The sequence below is a fragment of the Mobula birostris genome, chromosome 15 (assembly GCF_030028105.1).
Source record: "Mobula birostris isolate sMobBir1 chromosome 15, sMobBir1.hap1, whole genome shotgun sequence".
Lineage (NCBI taxonomy): Eukaryota > Metazoa > Chordata > Chondrichthyes > Myliobatiformes > Myliobatidae > Mobula > Mobula birostris.
The window spans coordinates 66,453,686-66,477,560 of NC_092384.1; the positions used below are offsets into that span (position 1 = coordinate 66,453,686).

The window sequence follows — 23,875 nt, forward strand, 5'->3', positions numbered from 1 at the left end:
TCTCCTCCCCTGAGCCAGCCTGTTAAGTTACCTTGCCTGATCGAGCCGCTAAGCAACCTCGACACAGCAGGTCCATCAAGTTAACCTGCCCAAGTGAGACTAGGGCCACTGTCTGTAGTTCCTGGGCCGCGTCAAGGCTTGCTACTACTTGGAGCCATTTCGTCTCAAGGTATGAACTGTCTATCATTGTGCAGTACCGTCTCTTTGTGTCCTCATCTCCACTGAGTAGGTCCAGCCGTTTTGCCGCTACTCTGAGTTAGTAACTGTCTCCTTGTGTTCTCATCTCCACTGAGTAGGTCCAGCCGTTTGCCGCTACTTTGAGTTGGAGTATCCTGTCTCTCAGTGTCCGGCATCCAGTGTCTAAAAGAAAAGTCCTGGCTCTATGTCCTGTGTGCAGGGAGGAGTCCCAGCTCAGTGTTCTGTGTCCTGTGTCTAAGAAAAGTCCTGGCTTTGATGTTCCGAGTTCCAAGTTCAGGTTTCTGATGTTCTGAGTTCCAAGTCCAGATCCGGGTACTGAATTCCATGTTCCGAGTTCCAAGTCCAAGTCCGTGTCTAGCCACGCTTATTCCCGCTTCTGCTTTGCTCATTCCTTGATCTCCCTCTGAACAATCCTTGCTTCCCTGCTTTCCTAGTACCGATTAATAAACTCTATTCTTGTTAACACTACAAAATGTGTTTGTGTCCTGCTTTTGGGTCCACCCGTGCTCCGCACTTGTGACAGAACCTTTAACTTATCTCACTTATCAAGACCAAGATCGAGTCATTTGCCCTAATATCTACTTGGGCCATCAAGTAACAAATTTGACTGGCTAACACTTCTCTGAGGAACCTTGGGACGTTTTTGCTGTATTAATTTGCCGATGACACATCTGTTGTTGCCAGAATCTCAGATGATGAAGAGGAGGCATTCAGGAGTGAGACAGATTGACTAGTTGAGTAGCATCGCAATAACAACCATTGTACTCCTTGTACGCAAGAACAATCAGAATAAGGTCTAATGTCACATATGTCATCCAATGAAAAACATTTTAAATAAACATAGAGAAAAAAATGAAATACAGTAAGTATATTCAGTGCCTTAAAAAGTATTCTCCCCCCTCCCCCGAAGTTTTCATGTTGTATTGCTTTACAACATTAAATCACAGTGAATTTAATTTGGCTTTTATTGACACTGACCAACAGAAAAAGACTTTCATGTCAAAAGGAAAACAGATCTCCATAAAGTGATCTAAATTAATTACAAATATAAATCACAAAATAACTGAGTGCATAAGTATCCACCCCCCCCCCCCTTTAATACGACACAGCAAATCATCACTGGTGCAGCCAATTGGTTTTAGAAGTCATAAATATTAGTCAAATGGAGATTTGTTTTTGGAGACCTGTGTGCAGTCAAGGTGCTTAAAGTAGATGTAGTAAAACTACACCTGTATCTGGAAGGTCCATCTACTGGTGAGTCACTATCCTGGCAAGAAAAAAGAAGATTCCAAGCAACTCCATTGAAAGGTTACTCAAAAGCACAAGTCAGGAGATGGATACAAGAAAATTCCAGGTCACTGAGCATCCCTTAGACTACACTTAAGTCAATCATCAAGAAATGGAAAGAATATTGCACAGCCGTACATCGGCCTAGAGCAGTCTGTAGTCAAAAACTGAGTGACTGTGCAAGAAACGGACTAGTGAGGGAGGCCACCAAGAAATCTATGACAACTCTGGAGGTGTTACAAGCTTCAGTGACTGAGATGGAACATAATGCGCATAAACACTGTGTTATAGTCAATGAACAGCATCCTGACAGAGGTATTTGTGTTGTCCAGGTGATCCAAAGCTGCCTGGAGAGCCATTGAGATCACATCTGCTCTAGACCTATTGTGACAATAGGCAAATTGCAATGGGTCCACGTCCTTGCTGCGACAGTTGATTTTAGCCATTGCCAACCTCGCAAAGCATTTCATCACCATGGATATGAGTGCTATTGGATGATAGTCATTACCGCAGCCCACAGAACTCACAAGGAACCGAATATGAACTTCAGGGAGGAGGAGTCAGGAAAATACATACCAGTCCTCAACAAGGGATCAGCAGTGGAAAGGGTGAGCAGCTTCAAATTCCTGGTTGTCAGCATCTCCGAAGATCTGTCCTGGGCCCAACATATTGACTCAATTACGAAGAAGGCATGTGAGTGGCTATATTTCATTAGGAGTTAAAGGAGATTTAGTATGTCACCAAAGACACTAGCAAATTTCAACAGATGCACTGTGGAGAGCATTCTGACTGGCTGCATCACTGTCTGGTATGGAGAGGCTACTGCACAGGATCAGGGAAGGCAGCAGAAGGTTGTAAACACAGCAAGCTCTATCATGGGCACTAGCCCCCTCACACCATTGCCGAGGACAACTTCAACAGGCGATGCTTCAAAATGGCAACATCCGTCGTTTAAGGACCCTCACCAACCAGGACACGACCTCGTCTCATTGTTACCATCAGGGAGGAGGTACAGGAGCATGAAGAGACACACACACACACACACACACACACACACACACAAAAAACATGTTAGGAACAGCTTCTTCCCCTCCAACATCAGATTTCTGAATGGACAATAAACTAACCCTTGAACACTACCTCACATTTTGCACTACTTAGTTATTTTTTATATATTTCTTATTGTATCTTATAGTAATTTTTATGTATTGTCCTGCACTGCTGTCAAAAAAAACAAACTTGAACTATAATAAACCTGATTCTGATATTAATTATAATAAACTACAACTGCGAGCTGTTGCACATTATCGAGTAGAATGGCATAAGATTAACAATGCAGGAAACTATTCAGTCCACTGTGTCTGTGCAGGTCATAACTCTTTGAACTCAAATCTAGGCACGGTTCCAGTTTGCTAACATCTACTTTTCCTCAAATCCTCTGCAATTGTTTTAGAATCACATTAAATCCGTGCCACCTCAATTTGGAAAATGGGTTCTTTGTAATTGCCCTTTTTTTAAAAATTCGAGATACAGCACGGTAGCGGGTCCTCCAGCCCCAAAAAGGTCGCGCCCGCCTAATTACACACGTGACCAACTAACCCATACGCCTTTGGAACGTGGAAGGGAACCAGAGCACCCGGAAGGAACTGACGCAGTCATAAGCAGAACGTACGATCTCTTTATGGACAGTGGTGGAATGAACCCTGTCCTCTGATGATGTAATAGGGTTATGTCAGTCATTACGCTGCTCTGACGTCCTCATTGCATAACACCATATACATCTCAATTAAACTTTCCCTCAGCCTCCTTGGTCCACTGAAAACTTCCCCAGTTTATCCAATACTTTGTAACAGCTACAATTTTCTAGACCTGACAACAACCCTGTGAATCTCCTCTGCACCTTCTCCAATGCAGTCATATCTATCCGGAAATGTAGTGACCAGGGATGTATACAGCCCTCAAACTGTGATCCAGCCACTGTTGGGTACACTTCTAAGATAATCTCTTTGCTTTTAAGCCCTGTGGCTCAGTTAATAAAAGAAAACATCCTGTATGATTTTAACCACCTTAATCACCTGTCCACATTCCCAGAAGCCTTCAAACACAGCTTATACTGCCACCTAGCTTTGTATCATCAGCAAACAAGTGCTTCCAGATATACAGAAAATAAAAACATTTAAGAAGTTAATAAGGATGGAGGGAGTTGAGATTATTTTGGGGAATAAGAGCAAGATATTTCAGCTAGTTCTGTGGTGTCGTCGCGACAACCTTGCACTCAACACGCGCAAGGCCAAGGAGCTGACTGTGGACTTCAGAAAGAGTAAGATGAAAGAACACAAACTAGTCCTCACAGATGGATCAGAAGTGGAGAGAGTGCCAACATCTCTGAGAACTTAACCTGGTTGCGACATATTGACGCAACTGTAAAGAAGGCAAGACAGCAGCTATGTTTCATTCGGAGTGTGAGGAGATTTGGTTTGTCACCTAAAACACTCAAAAACCTCTACAGATGTAACGTGGAGAGCATTCTGACCGGCTGCCTCACCGTCTGGTTTTGGGGAGTGGAGGGAAGCTACTGCACAGGATCGAAGTAAGTTGCAGAGAGTTGTAAAATGAGTCGGCTCCATCATGGGTACTAGCCTCCGTAATATCCAAGACATCTTCAAGGAGAGGTGACAGGAAGGAAATATCCATCATTAAGGACCCCCAACACACCCAGGACATGCCTTCTTCGCATTGTTACCATCGGAAAGGAGGCACAGAAGCCTGAAGACACAAACAGCTTCTTCCCCTCTGCCATTCGATTTCTAAATGGACATTGAACCTTGAACGCTACCTCATTACTTTTATTTATTTACAATTTACTTCTGTTTTGAACTACTTATTTTAACTTAACTATTTAATATACACATATATAATGACCACAATTCAGTTTTTAAAAATATTTATCATGTATCGCAATGTACCGCTGCCACAAAGTTACCAAACTTTGCGACCTATGCCAGTGATATTAAACCTGATTCTGATTCATGGAAAGCACAGAATACACAATGGGAATAGCAGAGCACCATAGGTCTGAAGAGACTGAGAACCTCAGAGTTAGTATTAATAAACAAAATACTGCAGATATCCCTGACGAGGGGTCTTACCCAAAACATTGAGTGACTATTCCCTTCCATAGATGCTGCCTGACCCACTGAGTTCCTCCAGCATTTTGTGTGTGTTCAAACACATGCAAGCCCGACGTAGGTTGAGAGACTGCTTCGCCAGAAAAAGCGGGATCTCCCATTTTAATTCCATTTCCCATTCCCATTCCAATATGTCTATCCATGGCCTCCACCACTGTCGCGATGAGGCCATATGCAGGTTGGAGGAACAATACCTCATATCCCATCTGGGTAGTCTCCAACTTGATGGCATGAACATCGATTTCTCGAACTTCTGGTAATGGCCCACACCTCCCTCCTCTTCTTCAACATTCCCCATCCCCTTTACCCTCTCTCACCTTATCGCCTTGCCTGCCCATCACCTCCCTCTGGTGCTCCTCCCCCTTTTCTTTCTTCCATGGCCTTCTATCCTCTCCTATGAGACCCTCCCTTTTCCAGCCCTGTATCTCTTTCACCAATCAACTTCCCAGCTCTTTACTTCACTCCTTTTCACCTATCACCTTGTGTTTCTCTCTCCACATCCACCTCCCCACCTTTTAACTCTACCCCTCATCTTCTTTTTCTCCAGTCCTGCTGAAGAGTCTTGGCCCAAAACATCAACTGCACTCTTTTCCACAGATGCTGCCTGGCCTCTTGGGTTCCTCCAGCATCTTGTGTACGTTCCTCTGGATTTCCAGCATCTGCAGAATCTCTTGTGTTACTACAGAAATTAATAGGAATCAATGATACCAAACTCTCAGTACATGATGGCTGGTATCTGCACATTTTAAGAGGTGGCTAGGGGATGGTGCATCCTCCAAAATTCTACAATAGCTCCTCAAATTGGAAAGCAACTCACACAAACCCCATTATTTACAGTCCCTTGAAAAAGTATTCAGCCCCCACAACTATTTTCATAATTTACCATCTCATTTTCTAAATTTACAATATACTATAGGACTTTTTTTTGAGCTAATCTACAAAATATTGTGCATCCTGTGAAATGAAGTGGAAAAATTCTAAAACCTGTCAACTATTTACAAAAAACGTAAAAAACCTAAATTGTGAAGCTGAAAAAGTATTCAACCCCTTTGTAAATACTATGCTAACTTTCCTCAGATGCAATACTGCATCCGACCTTATCCACTCAGCCAATTTGTTGTAGAAAATTGGAGGATCACCCGTTTTGAATGAAATCATAAGTGTAAGCCAAGTGTAATTGAGCGTTATTGTGCAGTCAGCAAAAGATATGACTTCGGTTGTTCTCCAGCTCCAAACTGTGAATACCAAAGCGTGAATACATGACTTATTCCCTTTGCTTTTACTCTTTAAACATAAAAGACATGCAACACAGAGTACAATGCAGTTAAAGAACAGATGCATGGTGCCTACAAAGGAGAATTAAATCATTGTTACTCCAGATGCAATGCAGCACAAAAACATAATAGATAAGAATACAATAATAAAAAACACAATAAACATAACACAAAGGATAGCTTACAGTATATACCCAGGTTGATTGTCTGTCCATAAAGTGACGCCAGGCACAGGAGTGTCTGTGCATAAGATGACTCTGACAGGAAATGATAAAGCAGTGCTGGTGGGGGTCATAGAGCAGTAGGTTAGTCGGTGGAAGAGTTGATCAGCCTGACTGCTTGGGGAAAGTAACTTTTTTAGAGTGGTGGTCCTGGAGTGGATGCGATGTAGCCTCCTCCCAGGTGGGAGTGGTACAAATAAAAATCCACGAACAGGGTGGGTGGTACCCCTCATGATATTACTGGCCCTCTCCTGGGACCAGCCGTAAGATTGGGGTTCAATTCCGCCGCTGCCTATAAGATGTCTGTACATTCTCCCCATGACCGTGTGGGTTTTGTCCAGAAACACCTGCTTCACCCCACATTGCAAAGACATACAGTTAGAGTCAGTGAACTATGGGTATGCTATGTTGGTGATGAAAGCATGGTGACTCTTGCACGATTCTCCATGATTTGATTTGACGTAAGCAACACATTTCACAATGTTTTAATGCACACATGACAAATAAAGCTAATCTCTTATCTGTGCCCCTCATGATTTTATACACTTCTGTAAGGTCACCCCTCATTCTCCCACGTTCAAGGCTTAATTTTATTATCAAAGTATGTGTGCAGAATACAACTCTGAAATTTGACTTCTCCAAATAGACACAGAATACAGAAAACCATACAAGTAGTTGAAAGAAAGACATCAATCTCCCCAGCATGAAAAGAAAAACAAACAACAACCCACAAACCCCAAACACCCCCAACCCCTCTCTCGCACATAAACTAACAGATCACCCAAACCACCATCCCGCCAATCGGCAATAAGAAAGAATGGGCAAGAACACGAAAAAAAAACATACAACTGAAGAGGTCAATATGAACTACAGTTACCTTGACCTGTAGTCCAATCCGTAAATCTCAGAATTTAGTTAACATTGCCGGCAGCATTGGGACTCAGCGGCCCCTGCAAGGACAGCCCCAAGAGTTGTTACCCTCTCTCTCCATAACTCATGCCCTCAAGTCCCAGCAACATCCTCACAAATCTCCTCTACACTCTTTCCAGCTTAATGCCAATTTTCTCATAACAGGGTGACCATAACTGAACACAATATTGCAAATGAGGGCTCAACTAAAGTTTTGTACAACCAATATACTTCGGTAGAAACAAAACAGATGTAATCAGAATCAGGTTTAATATCACCGGCATTTGTTGAAAATAAGGAGGATAGACAAAGGAGAATCAGTTGATGTTGAGTGCTTGGATTTTCAGAAGGCCTTTGATAAGGTGCCACACATGAGGCTGCTTAACAAGCTACAAGCCCATGGTATTACAGGAAAGATCCTCGCATGAATAAAGCAGTGGCTGACCAGCAAGAGGCAAAGAGTAACAATAAAGGGAGCCTTTTCTGACTGGCTGCCGGTGTCTAGTGGTGTTCCACAGGGGTCTGTATTGGGACCGATTCTGTTTACGCTATATGTCAATGATTTGGATGATGGAACTGATTAGATTACATTAGATTAGATCAAAACTGATGGTTTTGATGCAAAGCTTGCAGACAATGTGAAGTTAGCTGGAGGAGCAGGTAGTTTTGAGCAAGTAGAGGCTACAGAAGGACTTAGACAGATCAGGAGAATGGGCAAAGAAACGGCAGATGAAATACAGTGTTAGGAAGTGTATGGTCATGCACTTTGGTAGAAGAAATGAAAGGGTTGACTATTTTCTAAATGGAGATAAAATACTAAAAACTGAGGTGCAAAGGGACTTGGGAGTCCTTGTGTAGAATTCCCTAAAGGATAATTTACAGGTTGAATCTGTGGTGAGGAAGGCAAATGCAATGTTAGCGTTCATTTCAAGAGGACTAGAATATAAAAACAAGGATGTAATGTTGAAACTTGATACAGCACTGGATACATCCTTGCAAAAGGCTTCTAGTTCTGTGAGATTCTTGGGCCGTCTTGCATGCACTGTTCTTTTGAGGTCTATCCACAGATTCTCGATGATGTTTAGGTCGGGGGGCTGTGAAGGCCATGGCAAAACCTTCAGCTTGTGCCTCCTGAGGTAGTCCATTGTGGATTTTGAGGTTTAGGATCATTATCCTGTTGTAGAAGCCATCCTCTTTTCATCTTCAGCTTTTTTACAGACAGTGTGATGTTTGTTTCCAGAATTTGCTGGTATTTAATTGAATTCATTCTTCCATCTACCAGTGAAATGTTCCCCGTTCCAGTGGCTTCAACACAAGCCCAAAGCATGATCAATCCACCCCCGTGCTTAACAGTTGGAGAGGGGTTCTTTTCATGAAATTCTGCACCCTTTTTTCTCCAAACATACCTTTGCTCATTGCGGCCAAAAGGTTATATTCAAAAGGTTCAAAGAAACATCTAAACAAGCCTGATGCACTTTGGAAAGAAGTCCTGTGGACTGATGAAGTTAAAATAGAACTTTTCTTGCTTAAAATATTAAAGAAGTGTGTTATCTTTAATTTTATGCCTTTTGGAAATCAGTTCATCTTTTACTTACTTAGCTATTCACAGTAACAGAAATTTTGACCAGGGGTGCCCAAACTTTTGCATGCCACTGTATATTTAAGACAGAGGTTGACAGATTCTTGATTGTTCAGGACATGAAGGGATACGGAGAGAACACAGGAGATTGGGGCTGAGAGGAAAATTGGATCAGCCATGAAAAAAAGTAGTTCGGTAATGTCCATGGGTTCAATGACTATTCAGAAACCAGATGACAAAGGGGAAGAAGCAGTTTCTGAATCATTGAGTGTGTGCCTTCAGGCTTCTGTACCTCCATCCTGATGGTAGCAGTAACAAAGAGTCCTGGGTGATGGGGTCCTTAATGATGACATTGACTTTTTGAGGCACTGCTCCTTGAAGGTGTCCAGGATACTGTGGAGACTCGTGCCCATGATGGAACTGACTAATCTTACAATTCCCTGCAATTTACTTCAAGCCTGTGCTGTAGACCCCACCCCCGATGGTGATGCAGCCAGTTAGAATGCTCTCCACGGTACAGCTGTAGAAATTTGCGAGTGTTTTTGGTGACATACCAAATCCCCTCAAACTCCGAATGAAATACACCCGCTGTCTTGCTTTCTTTATGGCGATATTGATACGTTGGGTCCAGGTTAGATCCTCAGAGTCACCCAGCAACTTGAAGTTGCTCACTCTTTCCACCTCTGATCCTCCATGAGGACTGGTGTAAGGATTGAGATGCAAGAGATAACTTGCAAGAAGTTTACATGCAGGTTTGGCTGGTAATTAAAAAAGCAAAAAGTACGTTGGCCTTTAGAGTAGGAAGAGTTGGCGACAAGAATGGAGTTACCTTGCCAAATTATACAGAACCATGGTGAGACTGCATCTGAAATACTGTCCGGTCCCCCTGTCCAAGGATGGATACATCGCTGCTGCTTAAGTCCAGGCTGCGCTTTAGTCCCACGCTCCCCATATACGAGCACCCAGTTCAGAAGTGGGGTGGGTTTTGAGGAAGATCTCCGAATAGGCTTGCTCCTGGGCCTGGCCAAGATGGCTATTCACGGGTCCAGGCAGCAGAAAGTGGAAGGTGCTGTCCAGGTCAACTGTCTGCCCCTTTTCCAAGGATACATTCGTGCCCGGCTGTCCTTGGAGAGGGAGCACGCAGTTGCAATGGGCACATTGGGGGACTTGCAGGAGCGGTGGGCCCCCAAGGGGTATTGATTGTCTAACAGATGGTAGTAACATTTTAATTTGTCTTGTAAATACAGAATGTTCGTACCTTGTGTATTTATACGTAAATAAACTTCTACAGATATTTTTAAAAGAAAAAGGATGGATTATATTTGCAAGCAAAAGACCTCAGGTCAGATCCATTCCAATGATGACAGATTTGTCCCATGATAAGGGATGATGTAGGCGGGGTGTATGCTCTTTAGAGCTTAGAAGAATGAAAGATGATCTTGATGAAACATGCAGGAGAGTTCAGGGACTTGAAGGAGTAAATGAAGAGTTAATGTTTCCCCGTTGCCAAAGCCGGGGGTCACAGTCTTAAAGTACATGTTAACCCTCAGCAGAGTGAAAGTTCTTCACTGAGGTTAATGTATCTTTGGAATTCACAAGAGACAGTGGTAACTCCGTTTATTTAAGACAGAGATGAACTACTTTTTTCAGATTTTAAGGGAATCCACAGGTATGGAATTAATGCAAGAGACTAGTACGGAGGTAGCTGATCAGCTGTGATCCGACTGGTGACACAAGCATGAAGTGTAAAATGGTCTACCCCTACTTCTGTTGCTCATGTTCTGTCCTGCTTCATTTGGGGGTAAATGGGCCTGCATGCCAAATTTTCTCCATCCCTCTATACCACTCAATTCCATCCTATTGACTGTGTATTCCCATGTCTCGTTGCAATCCCTCCTCTCCCAATACACTACCTCAAACTTCACGAGATAAAGTTCCATTTGCTGCTTACCTGCCCAACCAGCTACACCATCTCTTTCTGCAAACTCCCTTTAAAAAAAAAAGCCAAAAGAAAGGGACCAACACTAAGTCTTCAAGAATCCCAATGGTAACAGCTTTCCAGCACTGGAGCACATCGATCACAACGAGCATTTCCTGTCATTAAACACAATTTGCCTCTTTAACCAGTCCACCATGCAGGACCTTGTCGACTGCCATGGTGAAATCCGTGTAGATTACATCAAAAGCATTGCACACATCAAACTACTTCGAAGTTCAAAAGCTTAAAGTAAGTTTATTATCAAAGTACACAGATGTCACCACATACAACACTGTCTCATTTTCTTGTGAGTGTACTCAATAAATCCAGAAACCATAATAGAAACGTTGAAAGGCCATGCCAATAGCGCAGACAACCAGTGTGTAAAAGACAACAAACTATGCAAATACAAAAATAAAGAAAAAAATAATAATAAATAAGCAATAAATATTGAGAACATGGGATGAAGAGGCCTTGGAAGTGAGTCACTGGGTTGTGCGATCATTTTAATGATGGAGTAAGTGAAGCTGAGCGACGTTTTCTCCACTCCTACAACAGCCCGATGGTTGAGGGGCAGTAACTGTTCCTGAACCTGGTGGGGTGAGGCCTGAGGCTCCTGTACCTCCCTGACGGCAGCAGCAAGAAGAGAGCATGACCTGGGTGGTGGGGATCCCTGATGATGGATCCTGCGACAGCACTTGGTTACCTTAAGGAAATCCAATCAACTTCTTCAGACACCACCTTCCCTTCACAACTCCATGGAAAGTGTCCTTTTGAAACTAAGGTATATAACATTCTAAACTGATTCCACTAATTCGCCTTCCTCTTCAGTTAAGCAGATAGGCTTATATTTATGTGGTTTATTCCTCTTGAGCTTCCTAAATAATCATACAATGTTAGTAGTCCTTTAACTTCTCTGAAAGGCAGGGTCAACAGAAAGAATAGATGGTCAAGACCTCACAATATCAGCCTTTATTCCTTGTAACAGCCTGGGCTGGACTAAATGGTAAACATCTTACTTCTTGCTTTTATCCTGTGTCACCTAGCCAATATCGGACACATTTACTACTTACATACAGTACAACACTGGAGTGGTACAGTACCACAGCAGTTGGTGTAACTCTATTACAGCCCCATTGTCTGTAAAGAGTTTGTACATGCTCCCTGTGACCACGTGGGTCCGGTTTCCTCCCACATTCCAAAGACGTACAGCTCAATAGGTTAGTTGGTCACATGGATGTACTTGAGCAACAAAAGGGCCTGTTACTATGCTGTATCTCCAAAAAAATAATGTTGTCCCCCCTTTTTTCTACTAAATATTCATTACGAACTTGATGCACATTCCTCCAAAGATAAGTTAACACTGTGGATCACTCTATTAATTCCTCAGCAACCTTTTGCTCCTCAGCACCTATAAAGCCCAGAATTATCTCTGATATTGTCTGTGAATTAGTGAGTCCATTACTGTCTGGAATTAATTCTCCAACGCCTTCTTGAGAGAGCTGGACCAGTTGCCAATTGGACAGAGATTATGTCATCATTACGAAAAGCAATTAATAGATAACATTTTCCCATGACATCGCCATAACTTGTTCATATACATGAAGTTCCACTTATTGGCCCTGGGATTTCTTCCCGAGCTAGAGACAGCAGAGCTGGGTTGGAAATGTTCATCTGTGACAGAAAGATCCTTTTGGACCTCGAGAGCTTTCTCTTTTCTACCCACAAACTTCATTTGTTTGAACTGTTCGTAAAATCTTTCACGTGTCATTCAAATGAATATGCTTGGTCAATGCCTAAATACATTCAAATAGAGAATGGGGATTTTTAAAAATATTATCTTACACTTACAGGTGGCAGGGTGGAGATATTATGTCTCTACCAAAGGAGGCGTAGGGGGCTCCTTCCCCAGCCAGCCTGCAGGTCACCCTTGGGCGAGGTGTCGTACCTACTCAGCCTGCCCCGATCAGGGTCATGTGAAGCCATGAGAGCAGCTGGTGCATATCAATAGTGCTGGTTATGTGACCATTGATGCCAGGCAGGCAATCTCTGAAGAGCGTTGATAATGGTTGGGGTCACCCGTCTTGTAAAGATATTGCCTAGTAGAAGGCAAGGGCAAACCTCTTCTGTAGAAAAATTTGTCAAGAACAGTCATCATCATGGAAAGACCATGATCGCCCACATTATATATTGTACATAACAAAAGAATGATCGATCAGATGGACAGTGTTTTTCCCCATGGTGGACATTTAAAATGTTAGTTGACATAGGTTTGTGAGAAGAAAGGAAGTTCACAGGAGATGTGTGGAGTTAACTTTGCAAAGAACAATTATGGTCAAAGACCATGATCACCTACTTCCTACAATACGATGATATTTTACACCTACAATGTGTTTTTTTAAAATTACGCAAACTTCCTATCCCAGCTTTCTTTCTAAATCAAATCACATAATTTAATATTTCTGAGTTCCAAACTACATTTACAGTTGACATCTTTCGATGGACATCAATACCAATATGAAGGCAAATGGTGCATTGGCCTTCATCAGTCATGGGACTGAGTTTAGGAGCTGAGAAGTAATGTCACAGCTATATAGGACCCTGGTCAGACCCCACTTGGAGTACTGTGCTCAGTTCTGGTCGCCTCACTACAGGAAGGATGTGGAAACCATAGAAAGGGTGCAAAGGAGATTTACAAGGATGTTGCCCGGATTGGGAAGCATGCCTTAAGAGAATAGGTTGAGTGAACTCAGCCTTTTCTCCTTGGAGTGGCAGAGGATGAGAGGTGACCTGATAGAGGTGTGTAAGATGATGAGAGGCATTGATCGTGTGGATAGTCAGAGGCTTTTTCCCAGGGCTGAAATGGTAGCCACAAGAGGGCACAGGTTTAAGGTGCTTGGAAGCAGGTACAGAGGAAATGTCAAGGGTAACTGTTTTACGCAGAGAGTGGTGAGTGTGTGGAATGGGCTGCCGGCAACGGTGGTGGAGGCAGATATGATAGGGTCTTTTAAGAGACTCCTGGATAGGTACGTGGAGCTTAGAAGAATAGAGGACTATGGGTAACCCTAGGTAATTTCTATAGTAAGGACATGTTCGGCACAGCTTTGTGGGTTGAAGGGCCTGTATTGTGCTGTAGGTTTTCTATCTATAACACAACAACAGCACATTGGAAATAAAGTTATCACAGTGAATAATGTTCAGGTAGTTGAAAGTGGATTTTAAAAACTGTTCCAGCTTCAAAAATCAATTTTGAAATTGGTTAAATATTTGGAAGATGTATACTACTTCCAAAATCGTGAACGTGTTTGCAAAAAAATGCGCAATTCTGTGTCCGTTTTGGCACTGATTTCACCCAAATTCATCAATGAGATTTTTGAAAATTCTGCAATTTGATTCCAAGTTCTGTTTGTGGTCAAGGTTTTGTTTTACATAATTTACTTTAATTCCACTTTCATTTATCTGGCTTCATCCTCTTCAAGAGCAGAATAGCATTAGTTTCCAGTCCTGTGCATCAGCCAGGCTAACCCAATGCACGATGACAGCCAGCGCTGTTCCACTGTTGCATGCTTCCACTTTCGATCAGCTTGAAGATGAATCCCGACGTTTTCTGCATTACTTGATCCCAGTACGATCGTCCTTCCATTCCAGTGTTGAGGAAGTCAAGGCCAAAACAATCTCATACCGTAGACATAGATAACCGAGGCAATGGACTTATTATTGCTGGTTTTCGATTAAATGTAACAATGCAGTTGGTGGCAACCTACCAACAGCTTCGGAGATGCCTCGACGAAATTTTCAGAACTGATTCAATTAGCCTACATTTCATTCAGTGAGCAAATCTGAGAACCAACATAAACATGCAATATATCGATGGTTACCAGCCAAAGCTCTGAACAGAAGTCGGCAAACTCTGCTGAAAGTTCTTCCCGTCTTAGTAAAATATAAAACGCAGAATTCTCTCCATGAACTGCAATCCGACAATAAAAAAATGAAACGTTCATGACAAAGAGGAGTTCAGTAACTCCTTACGGGTTTCAAATCTTGTAGTCTTCCAAGGGATGCGACACGTTTGCATTTCAGGACAATGTTGCATCTAGGTGGGGAATTGGGTTCCGAAGATCACAATGCTTGTAGAGTCACCTCTTAGAACAATATTGCGTAATCCCAAACGCACAACTTTATATTACAACATGCAATGTACAATCCACCTGTTAGGCGTCCAACCATTATCAGTGTCGCAGCATCAGTTAAACCACGGCTTGAGTTTCCGACTCATGAGGGTAGTTTTGCCGACGGTGGGGCCACCTTCTCGCCGCATACAAAAATCGACTCCTAACACGTTACTCTCCACCAGCCCAATGCGCGCTCTACTGTTACATTTTCACCCCATGTGTCAAGTAGCACATCTCCACTGCAAGTTTCAGTAGTAATCACACCTTCCCTGGTCCCCCGTCGCTATTTTATGAATCACAACTTTTGAACAAAAAAAAAGGCGGATACGTTTGAGCCTCAACGATGTGATGAAGCCAACCGCCCCGCCAATCTCCAGTCCCGAACTATTCACTCTGGAGTTGCGATTACTCAAACGTGCAAAATAACCCCAGGTAACATGCCTCCTATCAGAAGACTGTGAGATTGTTTTGTACGCCAAGTACGCAAGGGAGTATGAATAACGACCCATTCCCATCCTTGCCACCCCAAGAAACACACACAAGAAAAATCAAGCCATACTCTATGCAAGTGAATCACCAACATTACTTGCGACTCTACAATGGGTGGGTGGGGGGACCTACATCATTTCCCTTTCGGCCAGTAGACACCACTATTTTTAACGGTACTTTTGGATCGGGTAGCCTCAAAATCATATCACTCATCCAGGCATGTACATAAAGCCACCTTTCAGAACGCTTCTCGGGTCATATGCGTTTCACCAACCAGAATAATTCAAATCATAAATTATACAGCACATATTTACAAATAAAGTGCATCTTCCGCGGCTAAAAACAATAGTAAGAGAACACAGTGCAATATAGGGAGTGATAGTGAGATTTGAAACTCCATGCACTCAGCTTCCTGCATACTGATGCTCACAGAAAAGTCGTCAGCAGTTCTGTCAATAAATTAGTGCGTACACACTTCAGAATTTACTGCTGCTCTCAACAGCCCCTCCCCAGACACCACTTCGCCAACCTCCCGCCCTCCTTCCCTCTCTAGGCTGTGGCTATCGCTACACCTATCTGCCCCTTCGGATACAACCGCTAACTCACTCTCTTTTTAAGGCCTATCACCATGCAATGCATTTCACAAGAAAGAGAAACCAAGCGACAGCGCTCCCATCCCAAGCTTCTCAATGTTTCTCCCCGTGTGCAAGAGAGGGCGAGAGAGAGGAAGGAAAAATGCAAGCAAGCCTCGGACCAGCTTCGGCTACTTTCTACTCCTTGCCCCCCCCATTCTGCTCGAAGAGGTGGGGGTGATCAGCACACAGTAATGATTAATTTAAAACAGCACCTCGTATAGATCTCCTGAAGCCATGACCGCTTCCAGAGGCGGTCGCTGCTTGCTTGCTGGTTGCTTCTGGTGCTGGTGTTGCTGCTGTTGTTTCGGCGGCCGGGTTGCCCGAGTGCTCCTTTGCAGGCTGATATACACACACACACACACATACACGCACACACACACACACATACACACATACACACACACACATACAGGGGGGCTCGGTCAATGCGCAGAATCCGCCGCCAGCGTCTCACTCTCGATACACTGTAACAGGAGGAAGTAGCGAAACGCTCCATCCAATCCACCAGCGCCTGACACTTACACGCCCGGCCCCACGTGCGAGAACAAGTAGCGAAATAAAAAAAAGATACATTTCCCCAGCAGTGACTTACCTGGGGAGCCCTTTCCGACACGTCCCGTTAGCACAACCGCCGTCACTGGACTAAATACGGATTTAATAAAAATTAAAATACACCTTCTGTCACCTTCTATACGAACTGCGAGTATCTTTAAGCGACGTCGTAGCGAAAAAGTACTTTAAAATAGTCACTAAAATGGGATTTGAATGAGTATCTATATTTTAACGTGATTTTCAAATAATTGCTCAATCGTGTCTTATGTTGAAGTTTGCCTTATAAGTGTCAAGATTGTGCAGGAGATTTTGCATGTTATGTTCGGATACACGTGTCTTTTTGAAATGATATTACTCTTTTTATTTGCCTCCCCCTCCAGACAAGGTTATATTTGACTTGTGTAGGAACTGATTTTCCATATAGTGTTCAATACATGTGCCTTTTCGCTGTGTTTTTTTAATTGCCTCTCCCCAAACAAGGTTAATATTTGACTTGGACAGGAGCCGACTGTGCACATAATATTCGGGATATATGTGTTTTTGTGATATGATTTTGAACTAATTTGTCTCTTTCCAACCCCCTCCCCAAAAAAAGGTTGTATTTGACTTTAAGGCGGGAAGACACCAGGAACATTGGTTTGGTTCGGCGCGGTTTCGTACTGGGGGTGGGGTAAAATATAGGCGATGTCCTTGTGGGCACCGCCGCTGAGCTTCCAGAAAAACATGTAATGCAAAACAAAAAAATCCAACAGCTTTTCCCACATAAAATAAATGTTGCGATCGCAATGAATGGGGGCGGGAAAGGGGTCTGCTGCCAGGCGGGGGAAGTTAAAAGTTGGCGGAAAAATTCGGTCCTCCCAGAAAAAGGTTACTTTGCTATCACGTGACCGATAAGTTGAACCCCCATTTGAGTCGAGCGATGTGGGTCGATGTGCCGCGTGGTTGCTGATCATGTTAGACAATCGCGGTGCATCCGCAATAAATGCAAACCGCGATGGCGATATGTGCCGGCAATACAAACTGAGTTGGCAGATAAATGGTAATCGATCCTGAGATCTTAACCCTGTTTTTCTCTCCACTGTTGCTACCCGACCTGCTGAGTGTTTCTTGTACTTATCATATGGGATAATTTACTGGTGTAGACTGCTGTCTGGATTTCTGGAAAACTTAGTCCTTGGAAATACATTTTGAAGCCCCTGCTCCCTCCTGAGGAATAGTCAAGGTTCTCCAGAGATGCTGATGTCTCCCTGGAGTATTTTCTGAATGGTGGGCAGATTAAAAGATTTCATAATATAATGAACAGCCTCATTAATCATCATAGATTTGCTACCAGAGTATAATTTTACATGTTGCAATGTGTTGACTAGACTTTCCAATGGGATGCACCCTATTTTTATCTCCTGCCCATTTCTATATATTTTAGAGTCAGATGAAGAATCAGGAGTCCGGAAAAACAAGCAAAATGCTCTGGAGGGTCAGACAGCATCTGTGGAGAGAAATGTACAGCAGGTATTTCAGATCGAGACCCTTCATCTGGACATGACCTAAAATGTTGACTGTCCATTTCCCTCCACAGGGGCTGCTTGACACATTTAGTTCCTCCAGCATCTGATTTGATATTTGTCAAGTTGCCTTTACAACACAGGAGGCCATTCAGACTATTGAGTCAATGCTTGCTTACCACAGAATAATCCGGTTAATCCTATTCAGTTCCCTCTCTATAGCCTGCAAGTTTACCTTCTGACGAGACTATCCAACTGCCTTTTAAAACCTTTAATTGTTTTCTCCTCCACCAGTTTCACATGATCACTTGCTGCATTGTCTTGTGTTCTAAGATTTTTGTGGCCTTGAAATTTAAATTGGTGTGCCTCTCTCCTTGCACCAACAGATATTGAGAACAACTTTTTTGACTACCTTATGTAAAGCTTTAATAATCTTATACACCTTACAAATATCCTCTCTTAGCCTCCTGTGCTCCATGGAGAATAACTTCTTATCAACTATATCCTTCTAACCAACTTGTCCTTCTATCTAAAATCCCATATTGCAGCAATTCTGGTAAATCTCTACACCCTCCCTTGGACTTTCATATCCTTCTTAAAGTGCGGTAACCAGAACTGACACAATACTCATATGCTTTGCTAACTGCCCTTTCAGTGTGTTTTACTGCCTTCCAAGATCAATGCACATGAACTATCAGGACATGGAAAGGGGAATCATGGATGGGAAAAGGGGAAGGGAGAGGGGAGGAGCGGGAAGCACCAGAGAGACATTCTGTAATGATCAATAAACCAATTGTTTGGTATCAAATGTCCTTGCCTGGTGTCTCAGGGCTGGGTGTGTCTGCTCCTGTGCCGCTCCTCAACTCCTTCACTGACACCTGTCCCACACCCCTCTTGTGACCCTCCACCCTCACCATTCCCAACATCCTTTGCTCAGTCTCTGTTCCACGTTGACAAATACAGTTTTGGGTAAAGTCTTAGGCACCCAGCCATATATACGTGCCTAAGACTTTTGCACTGTCTGTAAATAATACCTTTGATAAAATCCAAAACACTTTATAGCTGATGAAAGGAGATGTGAAGGAAATACTGTAGTGATATGATAATGTAAGAGGACAGATAATTTTTCTCTCGGAAACAAGAGTCTTTAGATGCTATAATCTGGAGCAACAAAGAACTATCTGCTGGAGGAACTCACTGTGTCAGGCAGGATTTGTGAAAGCAGAGGAAATGATTAACATTTCAGGAAAATCTAGAATCACGACTTGGTCTTGATCCCTCTGCCTCCACGGATGCTGCCTGACCCATTGATTTCCTCCAGCAGTTTGTCTTTCACTCCAGATACTTCTCTTAGCCTGCAACCACTGCTATTTGAATCATCCAGCTTCTCTTGATGTCTGTCCTATCACAGACATTCCCTTTGTTACCTTCACACCTTCCTCTTCTCTGTGACTCAAAATATATTTGGTTTCAATCTGTTCCTAGGTCTCATGAACTGAAATGCTAACTCTGTTTCTCTCTTCGGAGATGCTGCCTTACTTGCTGAGTGTTTTGAGCATTTTTTGTTTCTTCACTTAATATTTCCAGCATCTGTTCTTGTTTTTATTTTTAGATACTTTTAATTAATCTTCATTAAGATATAAATTTAGGTGGGCCTGTTATCCTTCAAAGAAGCACCTTGCAATTTTTATAACATCATTAAAGAGATGGGCACAGCTTAATTTAACATCTCATTAGAAGATGGCAAGAGTACTCCACAGAGAATCCAGTTAGATTTTTGTGGTTAAGCCTCTGGCTGAGCATTTAAGCATAAAGCATGTGATTCCGAGGTGTGTATATTGCCAACTGAGCCACAGCTGACTCAAGGGTTGAAAAGCCAAACACAGTGGTTAAGACTCCGAAAAGCTTGCATTTTTGTGAAAGAGTCTTTCACAACCTCAGGGTTAAACTCTTTGCACCAAATGGACGCCAGAAAGGAACAGAAAATGCTGGGAGTCCTCAGCAGGTCAGGTGACATTTGCGGAAAGAGGGAAAAAAGAGTTAATGTTTCAGGCTGCAATGGGAGGGAAAGAAATCAAAGCGGTACTAGGTTGGCCAGAGCATGAGGGAGCAATGGATAGGTCAAAGGGAATGGACCTCCATTTAGCAGATTTTAGTGTAAGGTCTGTTTTTTGGCAAACTTTGGCTAATGTGTCAATGAACACTTGGGGTTTGGCTCTGCATCTGCACAGATGCAGTTGGATTTCAGGCCATGGAGGTGGAATGGTTTCCCATTCGTTTTGTGGAGCACCTCCACCCCGTCAGGAAGCTTCTTGGAGCTGAGGTGCACTAATGCAATGAGAAAGACAGAGGGAAGTTTTAGGGAGATGACACAGCCTTGACCCAACTCCACACTGGGTCTGGGTCTGTTGTAGACCTGTTGCTCACGTTGCTGCTTGCTTGCCATTTTGTAATAAATGGAGAATGAAGATGAGCGTCTGAGCGCAGCCAAGATTGTGAATTCTCTAATCACTTCTGGTTTGCTCTCATGCCTGGTTTGCACTCATTGTCACATTGTGGCCAGTCTTGGTTAAGTTTTTAGTCAGGGACTTGGCCAAGGTAATGTTGTTGGGTTCTGAGTTCCTTCTGTTGAGGGTTTTCATTGCCTGGCGCCTGATTACCACCCAACTTGCCACCATAAGCCCACGATCACCACTCAGCTTCTGCTCTGTGCAGACATGGAGTGCTTCATTTCCTGTTCCGTTGCAGATGGGGTGGTGATACTATTCTATTGCCAGTGATCACTGATAGGGGTTCAGTTCCCATGTGAAGTTTATGACTGTGTGGGCTTTCTCTAGGCGCTCTAGTTTCCTCCTACATTCCAAAGACTTATGGGTGAGAGTTAGACCATATTCAGGAGATATTTTATTTAGAGATAGGGTGCAGACTAGGCCCTTTTGACCCGACAAGCCACACTGCTCAACAACCCCCAATTTAACCCTCGCCTAATCTCGGAATAATTTTCAACGACTAATTAACTTACGAACTAGTACGTCTTTAGACTACGGAAGGAAACCGGAGCACCCGGAGAAAACCAATGCATTCCACAGGGAGGAAGTAGCGCGCCTTGCAGAGGATGCTGGGTTTGAACTCTGAACTTCAATGCCCCAATCTGTAATATCGATTTGTCATGCTTATAAGACCATAAGACACAGGAGCAGAATTAGGCCATTCGGTCCATCGAGTTGGCTCCACCATTTCATCATGGATTATTTATTATCCCTCTCAAAACCCTTCTCCTGCCTTCTCCCTGTAACATTTGAAACTCTTACTATTCAAGAACCTATAAACCTCCACTTTAAAGATATATCCAAAGACTTGGTACCACAGCTGTGTGTGGTAATGAATTCCATAGATTCACCACCCTTTGGCTAAAGAAATTATTCCTCATCTCTGTTCCAGTCTGAAGCTGTGCCCTCTGGTCTTAGACTCGAGCAATATAGGAAACCTTCTCTTCACATCCACCCTATCTAGGCCTTTCAATATTCCATAGGTTTCAATGAGATCCCCCCTCATTCTCCTAAACTCCAGCAAGTACAGGACCTGAGCCTTCAAATGCTCCTCATACGTTAACCCTATCATTCCAGGGGAGCACTCTTGTGAACCTCCAGTGAGTTGTCGGCACTATGTTGGCACTGGAAATGTGGCAACCCATTTGCTTTGATTTGATGCAACCAGCTCATTTCAATGTACATGTAACAAATAAAGCTATTCTTTGAACTGAAAACAGTGCACTCACCAAGGAACACACTCATTTCTGACATAAGATAATTGTGAGGACATGACTCTTGTGACTCAATCAAAAATAGATAGTTAAGACTAGGAAGCTGTCATGTCGTCCCGGGCTTGAGCCTCTATTCAGGGTTTGACTCCGGCTAGTGTCATGCCTTACTCTCGATCTTGACTAACTTCAGTTCTACCTAGAGCTCTCGAGGCTGCACTTGACCAACTGCTCTCCTGATGACATATTGACGTACACGCGCTCGTGCGCGCACACACACACACACACACACACACACACACACACACACACACACACACGCGCGCGCGCGCCTTGGTCCCAGAGTCTCAGGCTCCCAGAAACTGGGTGTCCAAATACTAGCCCCTGGCCTCGGCTTCTGAACCGATCCAGAGGTTTCGACCTTCAGGTCTCTACCTCTGGACTCACTAGCTTCGGGCTTTGACCTTTGGCTTTTCCCACCTGTCTTTGCCATCCTCTGGATTCATCAATCATAGGCATGACATTCAGATCTCGACGTACGGAGTCGCACAGACCTCTGACCCAGTTGACCTGGTGGTCGCCAGCCCTTGTGACTTCCACCAGTATGGACCTCCAACCTGGGACTCATCAACCTCGGGATGGTTGGTCTCCTCAGTGCCTGGTCAGGATAGCTGACCTTTGACGATGGAGAGCTCCGACCAAGACTCCAAACACCATCCCCTGCTCCTGACCTCTAACGCTCCCTCAACTCTGTCCCCTAAACCCTAATCTGACTCCTAATTCCCTGTGCTATCTCCAAAATTATTGTTATGAACTAGAGGAACAATTAAACCTGAGCCACAGCTTTGACGGACTTCACAACTCAGTGGCATCTTGACCAGAAGCAATGAGACTGGAACCAGTCGTCATTGATGATTTACGTTATAAATTTACATCATCATACAGAAAAATTCTTGACTGTTAAGGTTACTTGTAGCCCTCTAACTTCATAATTAGTGGGCTTCAAAATGGAATCCATTAAAATTCTAGCATAATTATAATGGAATAAATACTAAATGAGGTTATATTCATCTTTCCCTGCTGAAAGTATCTTACTAGGATTGCAGGGATAAAGATCACAGCGGAGCGACACTGACGTTCCTTGCATGTTTAACATCTTCCAGCTACCCATTTGAAAAATTTGAAGTAATATTATTTGAATAGTAGCTTCACTGAACAATGGGAGGTCTTTTTGGCAACTGATAATTTATTGTTGATTAGCAAGTTTTGACAGAACTTGATTATCCAACCAGAGATATATAAAAATCCTGTCAGTAGTGGATTACAGTATTTTTACTATACTCAGTTGCAAATGCTGGTAATCACCCTCCCACTGAAGATTGAATTTCTACTTAATTTTACATCAACCAACTTCTTTTAAAGCACTGAAAAGACTGCTTTGACAGTCTGGTCCGTATCAGTATAATCTCTGTGAATATATTCAAGGCAACAGCAATTCGATTGCGCAGGAACATAAGATGCTGCAGAGAGTTGTGGATACTGCACAATATATCATGGTCACATCCCTCCCTACCATATGTAACATCTACATGAGGTACTGCCTCAAGAAAGCAATATCTATCATCTAAGATTCACACTATCTCATACATCTCATATTATCTGTATTATTGCTATGTTTTGTTTCTATATTTTGAAATTAATAAAAAGATTGAAAAAGAAAAGATTCACACTATCTGGGCAGTGCCATCTTCTCACAGCTACCATCAGGCAAGAAGCCTAAAATATCACACCTCCAGGTTCAAGAACATCTACTTCTCTTCAACAATTCGGTTCTTGAAGCAACTTGCACAAGCCTATCTCAGTATAGGTTGACCACTACGACCACTTTTCACCACAGTAGACTTCCTTTTGTTCAAATTGTGTTGTTTCCTGTAAAAAAAATTACATATAAATTTATGTCCAATTTATGGTTTTCTTGTGAGTGCTGTGTATCGGATGCTATGCGATGCTGGTGAACATCAGGTTTTCGGTCGCACTTGTGTGTACATGCACATGTCAATGAACTTGACTGGGATTTTAGAATGTCTAAGCTTATTCTGTGTGGCAAGGCAAATTGGTGGAAACCCAGGCA

At 43.1% G+C, this 23,875-nt stretch overlaps 1 protein-coding gene across 1 annotated transcript in view; it reads right to left on the bottom strand.

Annotated features, from left to right (window-relative positions):
• The window catches only part of LOC140210720 (chromodomain Y-like protein 2), a 204,752-nt gene extending 188,324 nt beyond the window's left edge, over positions 1–16,428 (bottom strand). Inside the window, exon 1 of the mRNA XM_072279945.1 lies at positions 16,143–16,428. Within this exon, the coding sequence (XP_072136046.1) occupies positions 16,143–16,316 (174 nt within the window). The 5' untranslated portion in view covers positions 16,317–16,428. The remainder of the gene's footprint in view (positions 1–16,142) is intronic.
• Between the last annotated feature and the right edge of the window lie 7,447 nt (positions 16,429–23,875).